Raw genomic sequence first — 13,926 nt, forward strand, 5'->3', positions numbered from 1 at the left:
TTGGAATGATCCAGGGCAAAAATAAAACACGTTAGTTGGAGGTGAGGATATTGGTAAGGAAAGGGACAGGATGAGGTACTTCTTGTAATTTTGGTCTGTTTTAGCTAACAAATGGGAATAAATTTCTTCACAATTTAGAGAGCACACCAGAAATTACACATATGGAAAGTAACTTTTCTTCAGGAGATTTTTTTTATTAGTGCAGTTATTTTAAAATTTGTTATTCAAAATTAGCAAAAATAAATAGCTTATTACTCTAACATTCCAAAAGCTGTATATCAGGATGAAATAATTTCAGTCTTAAATAAGAGCCTTAAAATACGAGCAATTGGTTGATTTCTATTACAGAGAGTTAAAGTATTTCACATTACTAAGGCTTATTATATCTGTAGGTTAGCTGTCAGGAAAACACAATACAGCACATATATTCTCAAGGAGAAAAGAAAACAAGCAAACAGATCTTCATTCTAATGAAAGAATGACACAGCCAGATAAAAAGAGATTAGAGAACACAAAAAAATAAATGAGCAGCCGCATCCCACTCCACATATCCACATGCAGAGGCTCAACTCAACCCACATTTACCAAGTACCTACAGTAAGACAAGCCCCATGCTGGGCATACTGGGACATGTACTGGAAAAACTTAGGTCCTGACGTTTGGGGGCTCACAGCCTACCATGAAGTGAGAATTCAGAGGAGAAAGAAACCACTGCTAACTAGAGATGGCTCTGTGACAAGGAGGTTATACAGTTGGCATGGTAGCTGGAGGAAGAGAAGGGGGTGAAGGGTTGAGAGCAGCACTGGCATGCAGCCTCTGTTCTGCCTGTGCTGCACCAGCATCTGCACTGATAATAAGTTAACACAGAAACCAAAAGTTACAGCTCTAAGATGCAACGGAAAAAAGGGATCACCCATTTAACAACTGTAGCTTTAAGACTGTGCATCTGTTTTGCTTGGGGAAGAAGCCTTTTCAAATAATGTGTGAGCCACTGTTAATCTGTTTGTGAGAGGTCTATGACACTGAGGTGTACTAGATTTAAAAATTGAAGAGCCTACACAGAAACCTTTACAACTCTGACCATTTAAGTGTCTGAAAAGCAGATACTTACCTGTTTACCCTGAACTAAAACATTAGTAATGGATGGGGCCAGGCTGTCCACTACTTTACTTAAAAGACTTGCTGCACGGCGTACAACCGACCTGAGGGCAAAGAAGAGAGCAGGCCAGATGTTCACAAGTCTAAAAGATAATGAATGAATGGGGCCCATGATTGGGGAATCTTATAATATACATGGTTGGGTCCTTGAATAATAATTTGGAGGAAACATTAAGCCCAAGATGTTGTACATAACAGCTGAATTTTCTAGACTGAAGGACCATCCAGAATTAGGGCGGTGTGGTCCCTCACCCTTACCTCTGCCATGAGGCTGAATCAAAGGCATTATTTGTGTGATTATCACTTTAAAGAAAGAAAAGGGAACCTAGCAATTCCTTTGACTTGGATGGAGAAAGGAATTAAGAGGGTATTCTGATTTTGCATTAGCCAATACATTATTAAGTCTGTCACTGGAACACATAACCTGTCCCTACAATCACTTTAAATCATGTTTGTTTTGGTACCTAGAGAACTAAATCCTTGAATTAAAGGACTCAGTATTGAATTTTAGAAAGTGCTATGATAAAATACCAGCACTTTTTTGCTTGATAAAGCCAGAATGTTGGGGGAAGGAATTCACACTGTTATTTTAATATTCCTGAAAAAGTCTTTAGAACATAGGAGAACAGATTTTTCTAAAAGTACAGCATATGTAATACATAAGACATTTTTTACCTCAAAGTAAAGATTCATGTGGAACATTCAGATGGAGAAATGAAATAAAAATGCAGGTTTGAGATTAGCTGCATTTATTTTTTGTATTCCAAGATACCCACAGAAGCTGACCTATAAAAAGCATTTATATTTCTTCAACATAAATGGATAAGTAGAAAATTGAGTCAATGACTGATAAAGTTAGTGAAACAAACACCCCCTACTTTTAGAGAAACTTTCACCCACACATCTCATCCTTATAGTGCAAATAAGCCCACACGTTTCAAGCAGCTTGAGTTTCAAATTCTGTGCATGTTACCTGTTTCCCATGTACCAGAAAAGTAGTAATGTGTGGGGCTATAGAGGAAGAAAATTTCTGGGTAAATGCAGCCCCGTAGCGCACCGCCAACCTGGGTATGTCAGTGGAAATCCATAAAAGGGAAAATAGAATAAATAAAACTTCCAGGAGTTTGTTCTTTTAAACATAATAGCATTCTAAATGTTGGCTAGTTAATAATTTATCTAAGATACCAGTATAATACATAGAACAAGAATAAGTTTGATTATCCAAAAATAAGACAATAGGCCATATTTGAAACTTACTGGCTAATACGCAACATGTATTGGTTTGCATGCTTTACTACACTGAGAATTTAAAGTGAATATTAGAGAGAAAATTATTGTTATCTCTTCTAGGTAGGAATGGTATATTTACTATAAAATAGAGTTGAAGTGCTATTAAAAGATTGTCTTATGTAGCATCCTTTATTTTAGAGATTAGAAACCTGAGGTTCATTGAAGTTAAAGTAGTTTCTTATGACAATGCTTGAGGGTTTTTTAATTAGATAATTTTAAGTCATTTGGATATACACACACTCTTACTTTCAACGTTTGTTAGATTTTTGCTAATAAAATGGTCATTAGAACTGCATCAAAACACAGAGGGCCATGCATACCTTCTTCATTGTGAATTTAAACAAATTTATTTAAATTTACCTACTTAAAAAATCCCTGGAAGAGTCTACCTCTGTAGAACAAATTGGTTATTTTTCATATAGGAGTTATAATCACTAGGGTTCATTCCACTTAAGCAATTAGAGAATTGCATTTTAAATACATTATTTTTGTTTCTGATTAAATGAGCCATTGCTCTCTTTTCATGGCCTTCTATGGCAACAGGTTTTCTAAATAAAAAATAGAACCTAAAAAGCACCTTGTTAAGACAGAATAAGTACAGAGCAAGAAATAGTCACTAGTGCATCATCCCCCTGAAAGCTCTCCAGGTTGGATCCCTGTGAAGGTCTTTATTCCCAGACTTTTTTTTTTTTTTTTTTAGTATCTTGAGACACCCATGCTACAATGGAATGCAGGCACATCTTTAGAAAGTAGCTAATCATGATGCTGTAATCTTGGAGTTTAAAAACAAAAACTAGGATGAATAACGATCTTTAAGACTGGCCCATTATCTTGAGGCTACTGACTATGACAATACAGAAAAAAGAAAAAAAACACAATGACAAGGACACTAATACAAACCAAAGCTTTTTGCTGCCAGCTCTTCTATAGACTCTCTCAATGTGATCAGAAACGGTACCTAGACATTAGATAATAGAGTCTTTGTTGAAGAAGACTTTAATTAGAGGCATAACATTCCCCTTTAACAAATCAGTCTTGACGTTTTTATTTTGTTCCTCTAGAGATGATAAATCCATCCATTAATGGTCTGAACTATCTGACATATTTTAATATGTAACCCAAATAAGTAGAGTATCAATATCTCTAGCCCTTGTTATTATTTAGTGTGAGTATACAATTTTGGTGAATATTTATTTATAAAATTCTACTGTTTTTAATTAATATGTAACATAAGCTTTAAACAAATCCCAATGCCATTTTAGTTTACTATAGGGAAACAGAAAAACAGAATATTGAACAAACAATGAATTGAAAATTGAACAAATACTGTAGGCTCTGAATAAAATATTCATTTATTCACTTTTTCATTTTATTCAATTAAAGTTTATGAGGATGCTGGGCGTGGTGGTGCACGCTTGTAATCCCAGCATTCGGGATGCTGAGACTGGAGGATCGCGGTTTGCAGCCAGCCTCAGCTACTTAGTGAGGCCCTCTGCAACTCAGTGAGATCCTGTTTCAAAATAAAGAATAAAAAATAGGGCAGGGAGTGTAGTTCAGAGGTAGAATGCCCCGGGTTCCATCCTAGACCCAAAAAAAAAAAAAAAAAAGAAGGAAAAAGACAGAAAGAAAGAAAGAAATTAACTTAGTTTATGAGGCCCTGTTATGTGTGTGTGATGATCTTTCTAACATATCCTGAAGCTCAAAACACACCAGTAGGCTTTACTTTATGGCTGCAATTTACATGTGGTCTGGCTTCATGATGACCTATGTTACTAAATATACAAAGTGACAGAACAGAACACCTTAAAAGGTGATAAGAATAGTGTTTTTTTGTTTCTTTGTTTTTTTGGCATGAAACCCAGGAGCTATACCCCCAGGCCTATTTTTTCTTCTTCTTCTCCTTCTTCTTTTTTTTTTTTTTTTTTTTTTTTTGTTGTTGTTGGTGGTACTGGGGTTCCTGGAAACCCTTCTACCTCCTGACTACACTCCCAGACCTATTTTATATTTTTATTTGGAAATAGGATCTCTTAAGCCATCGTGGCTGGCTTCGAACCAGTGCGATCCTCCTGTCTCTGCCTCCCAAGTGCAGGGATTACAAGTTTGTGCCACCATGCCCGGCTTTTTTATTCCTTATTTTGAATCAAGGTCTTACTAAACTGCAGAGGGCCTCACCAAGCAGTTGAGGCTGGCAATGAACATGCGATCCTCCAATCTTAGCCTCCCAAGTACTGAAATTACAAATGTATGCCACCACGCCCAGCTAGAAATAAGATCTTTAACATTTAACTTTGAACTTATTTTTATAGTCTTATGGATAGATGAAATTATATTCAGATTCTATACATACTCGTGATTTCCAATTTTTCATAATCTTTTCTAATTAAAACATTTAGTCTTTGAAATAAGTAAAAGATGAATATTATTCATTCCCAAGTTAATAAAAGTGGTCTAAAAATTCCCTCAGCATTTTAATTATAAACTATTTTATATAAACTTCATTTTCTGTAAATGTACTTCTAAATATAATAATTCTAAATTCTAGGTTTCTAGTGAAATGTTTCCTTTTTTTTTTTTAACAGTACTCGGGATGGAAGCCAGGAGTATCCTACCTCCAAGCTACACCCTCAGCCCTATTTTTTATTATTTGGAAACAGGATCTCAATGAGTTGCAAAGGGTCTCACTAAGTAGCTGAGGCTGACCACAAACCACGATCCTCCTGTCGAAGCTTCCAAATGTTTACTTTTAAAAAATTTATTTTAGCCGGGAGTGGTGGCGCACGCTTGTAATCCCTGCGCTTGGGAGGCGGAGACAGGAGGATCGCGCAGGTTCGAAGCCAGCCGCGCTGGCTTAAGAGACCCTGTTTCAAAAAATATATATATATAAAATAGGTCTGGGAGTGTAGCCCAGAGGTAGAAGGGCTTCCAGGAACCCCAGTACCACAAAAAAAATTTATTTTAATAAATCTATTTTTTTTGGTTTAAAGTTCAAATGTTAATGACAATAGAGAAATAAAAACTCAATGACAAGGACACTAATACAAACCAAAACTTTTTTGCTGCCAGCTCTTCTATAGACTCTATCAATGTGATCAGAAACAGTTCCCAGTATAATTAAGATTATCTTTATAGTTTTAAGACTAAATAAAAACATGATTTTTTTTTTGAAATCTGCTTAATAATACTCAAGAAATTTATCTCTTAGCTACAATAATACATGAATTAAGTATATTGCATTTGAATAAATAATTATTTGATTCATTACCAGAATCATAACTTATTAATTACACTGCTGTTTAGGGTACTAACTTAATTTTCAACATGCATCTCTGAACTCTTTTATTAGATGAATAAAAAATTTTAACTAGATCAACATTAAGTACCTGAAATGTTTTTTGAATTATTCTATACTATAAATGACAAAAGTAGATTATAATAGAGAATGCAAAGATTTCTTAGAGTAGTGACCCCAACATACAAGTGTAGATTTCAGAGATAATTAAGTTTTGTTCTTAATGAAGAGTGGACATAGAATGATTAGAAATTATTTATTTTTATTAACCATCTTCAGAGCACAATCCTATTAAATGTTATGTACCATTTCAAATGTCTGCTGCAGATCATGAAGAAGCTAATTGTTATATACATAACTATTCAGTATTATTTGTGAAAATATAGAAAATAAGGTTGGAGACAGAAGCTGTGAATAAACAATGATAGAATCATCATTGGTTAATAATCACAGGCAAAATCCAGGTTCCATCACTGTTCAAACAATCAGAGAACAAGCCTGACTGCACGAGAGCCATTTAGGAGTCTATACATCAACAGTGTACTACACACTAGGGGCATGAACACTTTCCATTAAAAAGAGGCAGGAGGCTTAATGAAAGAAAATAAGTTTTGTCATATTTTAGTGGATATTTTCATGCATATCTGGTAGATGTACAAGAACAGAGAGGTCCTGTTATTTAAAATATCTTCCTAGCCATGTACTCTTACCTTCCATTGTGATGAAGTTGGGGCCTTCTCTTTTGAGCAGTATACCAAGCAGGATGGTTTGGCTAGCCAGGCAACTACAGTCCTGCAAATAGATATGAATATGAGGAGCTGGAATGAAATGAATAAAAGAGTTACCACAGGGGGTGACTAATCACAAAACCACATGATACAGAGAGGACATACTTTGTAATGGAGGTGAGGAAAGATAAAATGCCACTGATACACCAGGCATAAAATGAAATTATTCAACTATTATCTTAGATACCTCAGAGATAGAGGGTAGATAAACTGACTTCATGGGGAAACAGGATTTAATAATCAAAGTTTTCAGGATAAAAAGATAAGCAAAATGATTAGGAAAAAGAAAATATGCTTTCTATGAGAATTATTACGGATTCTGCCACTCTGAGACTTGTGTCATTTAACTACTCTTTTCTTAACTCTATTTGTAAATGGGAGATCAGGTTGCTAAGAACTTACCGTGAAGAGATGCATAATAGAAGGGGACACATGTAGAATGCTCATAACAGAACACTGTGCTGTGTGCTTTATGTTTATTTTATGTATGTCTATGTAGGTCTACGTAATAAAGATCAATAACAAGAAAGGATGTCTAGAAGGATATAAATCTAGTCTACATGTTCCAATTGATATGGTCCAAATAAAATGTCACAGTGTTTAAAGTTCTATCAGCATAATTTCATGTCTTTGAAAAGTACTAATACTCATACCCCTCCTTTTTAAAAATGTGAATAACTTCCAGAATGGTAAAATATTTTTTAAAAATGTGAATAACTTCGAGAATGGTAAAATATTAGGTTGCTAAAATATTTATATGGAAATAGAAGATTGCTTTCCTCAGTGACAGGATAGACTTAAAATAGCATTAGACTGAAACTTTGGGGCAGGAGATAAGATGGGGATAAAAAAGAGGGAAAGGGCACTGAGAAAAATATGGAGACCCCAAAGGCAAGTATTATTGATTTTACTTCTTTAATGATTCATACAATACTTTCAGGTCCAAAACAATCCCATTCTTCTGCACTCCTTAAGACATCCATGCTAATTTTAGATCAAAAGCAACCTCTCATGACTGCTTGGGATGTAGAACAGCCACCTACTTCCAGATAAATTGCTATCTGAAAGGGAAAAAAAGATATATGGCCTGACTCTAGGAGTTTCTGCTCTACTAGCCTCACTTAGGGTCATGTGGGAATAGCATCTTTCTTACATTCAGTTTTTGAAGAATATCATGGGTGGATTTGTTTTTCCACTCAGTAATGGTGATGGCTGGTTGCTGTTTCAGTTCAGGAGCATCAGGGGTACTGCTTTGTCGTTTGACTTTTGAATGTTTGGGAAATTCTAGTTCCTCAAAACTCTTAAATTCCGGAGGCCTGGGAATTAAAATAAAGTGTTTCAGATTTCTTGCCTTTTTAACGCAGTCACAAGAAACACAAAAACTAAAAAACCCAAAAGGACTTACTCTTCTGTGTCACTGATTCGTAGAAAGTCAAGTTGTTCTACTACAGCTCCAGATATTAGTGTCTGGAATGTGATGAGATGAATATTTATCAAGTCATACTTGTGTAATCTAGGTACACACTTTTCTATTAATAAGAAATACTTAAAAAAAAGTTTACTTGAGCCAGGCATGGTGGTGTACCCTTGTAATCTACTATTTGGGAGGCAGAGACAGGAGGACCCCAGGTTTGCGCCCAGCTTCAACTTCACGAGACCCTGTTTCCAAATAAAGAATAAAAATACTGTGGGAGTGTAGCTCTGAGGTAGAATGTCCCTGAGGTGTGGTGGTGAAAACTTGTAATCCCAGCATTTGGGAGGCTGAGACGGGAGGATCACGGTTTGTGGAAAACCTCAGCTACTTAGTGAGGCCCTTTGCCACTCAATGAGACCCTGTTTTGAAATATAGAATAAAAAATAGGGTTAGGGATGTAGCTTGGAGGTAGAATGCCCCTGGGTTCCAACACCAGTATTGAAAAAAATGCCCGAGTTGAGTTTAATCCCTAGTACTGCAAAATAAAGTTTAAATAAAAAATACATATAACTCTAAAGTAATTTCTTTTTTCCTTCCCCTCTCTCAACCCCCTTCCTTCTCTGTGTGGTACTGGGGATCAAACCCAGGGCCTTATATATGCTAACTAAGCAATCTACCAGTGAGATACATCCCCAGGCTCCTAAAGTAATTTCTTAAATGAGCATTTAAGATCAGACATACTAAAATCAACCCCAAAATAGAATATATATATTGAATAACATGAAATGAACTATTTATTCTTAGACTTATAAGCATGTATACGCGTGTGCGTGTGCACATGCACGTGCACATGTGTGTGGTAGTGGGGATTGAACCTAGGACATCCAATAGTCAAGACAAGCATTCTACAATTGTGGTATACTTCCAGCTCATTATTTTTTAATTTTATTTTTAAGACAGGGTCTCAGTAAGTTTACAAGCTATTCTTAAACTTGAAACCTTCCTGCCTCATTCTCTTAAGTAAATGGGACTACAGATGTGTTCCATTATGTCTAGCAGGAATTAAATTTTTAAGTTGGAATTAAAGTAATTCAGTACCTATTAAAATTTTCTTAAATTCAAATACTAAAATTGTTTTGGAAAGACACGATAAAATTACACTTTGGATTTGCTTCTATAATACATTTCAGGGCTATTAAATGACAGGACACTGCCAAGCATCCATTTTTCAGAATGAGTGCAGGGAAGGACGTGCTCAACAAGGTAGACTTCGTGGAGCTGGATAAGCTCACCCAAAGCAGAAATATTCAGTGGGCGAATGTTCCTGGTCATTTGGGATTTGTGGGAAACGAAGAAGCTTACAGATTAGCAAGAGAATGAACCAAGCAGTCTGCAGTTTTACAGGCACTCAGAAAAACACCAGCCAGTGGCTCAAGTGTCTTCTACTCCCTGATATGACAGTGAGACCTCATGGTTCTTACAGGAGACAGGTAGACACACAGAATTTTAGTTGAGCCAGGAAGGCAGTGTGGTATCTAGTAACATAGCTTGATAAAAAAGTGCTTAAAATGTATCAGAAACTGAGTACCTTTAAGATTTGGTTACTCTGATATTTCAGCCCTATGCTTATGCTTATTTATTTTAATGAGAATTGAATACATGATTGTTTAAAATATGCAAAAAATAATAATTTTAAAAATCAGATTATTTTCTGATACTTTTATTGGTGCATTCTAGTGATACGTACACACACATTTTCTTTCATATCCTATCCTACTCCTTCCTCTTCCCTCCCCATATATGTTAGTGAGCTTGGTAGTGATACTATCATATACGGATAAACATTATTTGCACTGTTTCCTTTCTCAATCTTCCTTTTTCTCTTCCCACTTCCCTCCTCCAATTCCCTTTCACTATTCTAATGGTCTTTTTTTCTCATTTATATGATGTTTCCTTTGCTTCCTATTTTCTCTCTTGCTTCCACATATGAGAGAAAGCATATAATCCTTAACTTTCAGACACTGGCTGATATCACTTAGCATAATAATCTCTAGTTCCACTCATGTTCCTGCAAATGACATAATTTTGTTGTTCTTTAAGACTAAATAAAAGTTCATTGTGTATATACCACATTTTCTTTATCCATTTACCTATTGACAGACACCTAGGTTAGTCCCATAATTTGGCAATTATGAATTGTGCTACTATAAGCATGTATATGCATGTATTACTATAGTAGTCTTACTTAATTCTTTTGGAATGATACTAAGCTGAGTTATATGGTAGTTCCATTAAAGCTGATTTACATATATTATTTTCTCACTTTGATTTCAGATGTTAAGAAACAAGACAGAGAAAATTTTTCTTTTGCTGGTAAACTACCCAGAGTATGTTGCCTTTCCCATTGGAAACTCATAAACAAAGTAGATCAACAAATGTTTGCTTACAGATGGCAGGATGGACATTTACCAGTAATCACATCAAAGCCTCCTTGTCGTGTTTGAGTGACAAAGGACAAACATGCAACCGATGTGTACAATTTTATGTGGCCCAGCTAGAGTCAGGCCACTCTTGGACTGTGAGCTTCCTGAGAGAAGAGTGGGCCTAGGCAGAGAATAGAGCTAAGCATAATCAAGATTTGCTGAATGGTATTTCTAACACATAGGCTCATACATATACATCTTGCTCTTGAAAAAACTCATTTGTTAGACAAATATTTATTGAGTGCCTACCATATACCAGGTATTATGCTAGGTATTGAAAATAATGCATGAACAAAATATGCAAAATATTTGCTTCCTTGAAAATGACCTTATAGGTATGTGTAGGGTGAAGACAACAAACAAGCCACATATTGGTGAAAAGTACAAAGCAGAACAAAAAGAATGTTAAGTGAAGGAAGTGCCAGGGCAAAGGAATAGAAAGCAGGTTAGCCACTGTACACAGAAACTCAGTGAAAACCTAAGTTGCTCAGGCAGTCCTCAAACCTGTGATCCTCCTGTCTTAGCTCCCTCCGGTCTTAGTCACCACATCTGACTCAGTGAAGACCTCTTTAATAAGGTGACATGTAATCAGAGACTGAAGGAAGGACTGCAGTTAATTATATGAATCCAGTGGAAGAGTATTCAGAGTTAGGGAAATGCAAATGCAAAGCCCGGAAGGCAGGAACATTTTTGGTGTGTTTCAGAAGCAACAAGGCAGATAGTATGGTTGAAATAGACTAGATGGGGGAAATGGTAAAAAATGGGGCAGAGATACAGGCCTAGACCATGAAGAACACACATACCATCTGAAAGGTTTTGGTTTCCACTTTGTGTGAGAAGACGTTGCTGGAGGCTTATGGTATGTGACATAACTAAATGCCTATGATCAGGTAGAATATGAAGAAGCTAACTGACTTTACTAGGAATTTAGAAGATGACTGCAAAAATCCTCATGGGAGATGATGGTACCTTGGATCATGATGTTAGTGCTGAAGGTAAGAGGTAGTGGTTAGATTCAGTATATAATCTGAGGGTAGAGACAACAGTATTTAGTAATGAACTATCATGTAGCATACAAGAGAAAGAAAAGAATCCAGAACTACTTAATTCTTAAAGCTGATATCTAATACAGAAAACACAAGATAATTTTTATTTAATATTTTCCATTTTTATTCACCTACTCATCCTTATAGTCAAATTCTACCCATAGTCTGAGTCAACAGGAAAATGCTAAGTTTCATTAATAGTCTCTAGAGCTTTTTTTTTTTTTTTTTTTTTTGTGTGTGTGTGTAGTACTGGGGTTCCTGGAAGCCCGTCTACCTCGGGCTACACTCCCAGACCTATTTTATTTTTGGAAACAGGGTCTAAGTCAGCATGGCTGGCTTCGAAGCTGTGCGATCCTCCTAACTCCGCCTCGCAAGCGCGGGGTTTACAAGCGTGAGCTACCATGCCCAGCTCTCTAGAGAGCTTTTGATTTAAAAAATTAAGTTGGTTGTAGAGGTTCCTAGATTATGTTTATAAAAAAAATCTACAATTAAATTGATAGGCATTAATATTATAATATAGTTCTGGTAGTAGTTATATTACTTAATATTGCTATGCATATATTAAATGCAATATAATATCCTGCTATAGGACATTCAATTATATCTCACCACGTGCTTTTCAACTGAAAATCCTGCTTAAGGTTGTTTTCCTTATCATTTTCCCTACCTGCATTTGTTTTTGTGTGTGTGTCTCTTTGTTGGGCTCTCCTACTAGAAGAAGTCCCATGACATCAACGATCTTGTTAATCACTATATCTTCAGTGCCTACATAGATATTTGTGAATCAATGGACCAATATTTACATATTCCTTACAGAAAATAAGAGAAGCAGAGTATTCTAGGAGTGTAGAAATGAGCAGAGCTTGGCCTGAAAGAATTTACAGAGAAGTAGACATAGAATACTAGCTATATATAAAATGAAGTAAGAGTTACACCATAAGCAAAATGCATTGAAAGCAAACATGAAAGAAAAATTAATTCTAGTTCCAGAGGCTTCACCTAGGAGGAGGCACTGACCTACGTTGTAATATTAAAGTATAGCTTAGATAGGAACAATAAAAAACATAACTCAAAATATAATAGCAGCTGGGAATGGTGGCGCACGCTTGTAATCCCAGTACTTGGGAGGCTGGGACAGGAGGATCATGTAGGTTTGAAGCCAGCCTCAGCTACTTAGTGAGGCTCTCAGCAACTTAGTGAGACTCTGTTTCCAAATAAAGTATAAAATAAGTTTGGGAGTGTAGCCTGAAGGTAGAAAGCCCCTGGGTTCCATCCCCAGAACCGCAAAAATATATATATAAATAAATATATATATATATATATATATATATATATATATATATATATAATAGCATGAAGGAAAAACAGTCCAATTCCATTCAGAGATTTTTAATGTACTAGCTATACTCAGAGAGTAAAAAGCATGGCCGGGAACTGTTCTGGGTAATGAAGCTGGTGAGAAAAGCCAAGCCCAGTGAAGAGAGTAATTATACATTATGGGCTAAGGAAACTTAAAAGGGATTATTATAAAATACAAAAGGAGCACCTGGTCCTCATTTCCATTTACCATATTAAAGAGAAGATGAAGGAAGGGTGCAGGGAATGAAGAATTGTTTAATGGGTATATAGTTGGAGTTCTGAAAGATGAAAAGAGTTCTAGAGAATGGCTATGCAACAATGTGAGTGTATTTATTACTGAACTGCACTTAAAAATGGTTAAGATGGTAAATTTTACGTTATTTATATTTTACCATAATTTAATAAGAGATAGTAAAGTAAATATTCAAATTCAAAATAAAAGTTGGGTGTAGTGACATACAACTGTAATCCCAGTACTTGGGAGGTTGAGACTGGAGGATCGTAGGTTGGAATTCAGCCTCAGAAACTTAGTGAGACCCTAAAAAGGGCTGGGGATGTAACTTGGAGGTAGAATGCCCCTATGTTCAATCCCCAGGACCAAAAACAAAAAAAACAAAACCAAAAAAAAGTTTATTAAGACTTCAAAGCTCAGAGATCTTGAAAGAAGGTTGAATATTCCAGGCACAGAAAATTGTGTTAGCAGAAGGAAAGAAATTCACAAAGTTCAGGTCACAGTAATTTGTATTGGCTGAGGCACAAAAATGTTAGTAGGAGATAACTGTGAACAGAAAAGCTATTATGGTTAACAGGGAATCAAAGAGGGTTCCTGTAATTCAGCAGCTGTGAAGATAATGCTCAGATGCTTGAACAGAAAGAAGATATTCTCCTAGTTGGATGTTATAGTAAAGAAAAGAGCACTGGGCTTCCTCCTAAAAGCCCTAGAGTATACAGCAGGTCACATCAGTACTTCAGGACCCCAGCTTCTTCAAGTGCAAAAATGAAATCAGAGATGAACTACTACAGTAAAAAATTCTGCTGAGGAAATAATTGCAAATGCTCAAACATCTGACAAGTATAATCAGATAAATTAGGATAGTGA

At 35.9% G+C, this 13,926-nt stretch overlaps 1 protein-coding gene across 4 annotated transcripts in view; it reads right to left on the bottom strand.

Annotated features, from left to right (window-relative positions):
* The window catches only part of PHKB (phosphorylase kinase regulatory subunit beta), a gene marked incomplete at both ends in the record, with an annotated part of 214,078 nt that overhangs the window by 37,200 nt on the left and 162,952 nt on the right, over positions 1–13,926 (bottom strand). For 3 of the 4 annotated variants that reach the window (XM_080704249.1, XM_080704248.1, XM_080704251.1), the window contains 5 exons: positions 1,112–1,202; positions 3,349–3,406; positions 6,448–6,529; positions 7,679–7,841; positions 7,931–7,992. In XM_080704249.1, the coding sequence (XP_080560375.1) occupies positions 1,112–1,202; positions 3,349–3,406; positions 6,448–6,529; positions 7,679–7,841; positions 7,931–7,992 (456 nt within the window). Of the gene's footprint in view, positions 1–1,111; positions 1,203–2,131; positions 2,223–3,348; positions 3,407–6,447; positions 6,530–7,678; positions 7,842–7,930; positions 7,993–13,926 lie in introns of all 4 variants that reach the window. The other variant, XM_080704250.1, reaches the window with a different exon arrangement.

Source organism: Muscardinus avellanarius (assembly GCF_963383645.1).
Source record: "Muscardinus avellanarius genome assembly, chromosome: 10".
Lineage (NCBI taxonomy): Eukaryota > Metazoa > Chordata > Mammalia > Rodentia > Gliridae > Muscardinus > Muscardinus avellanarius.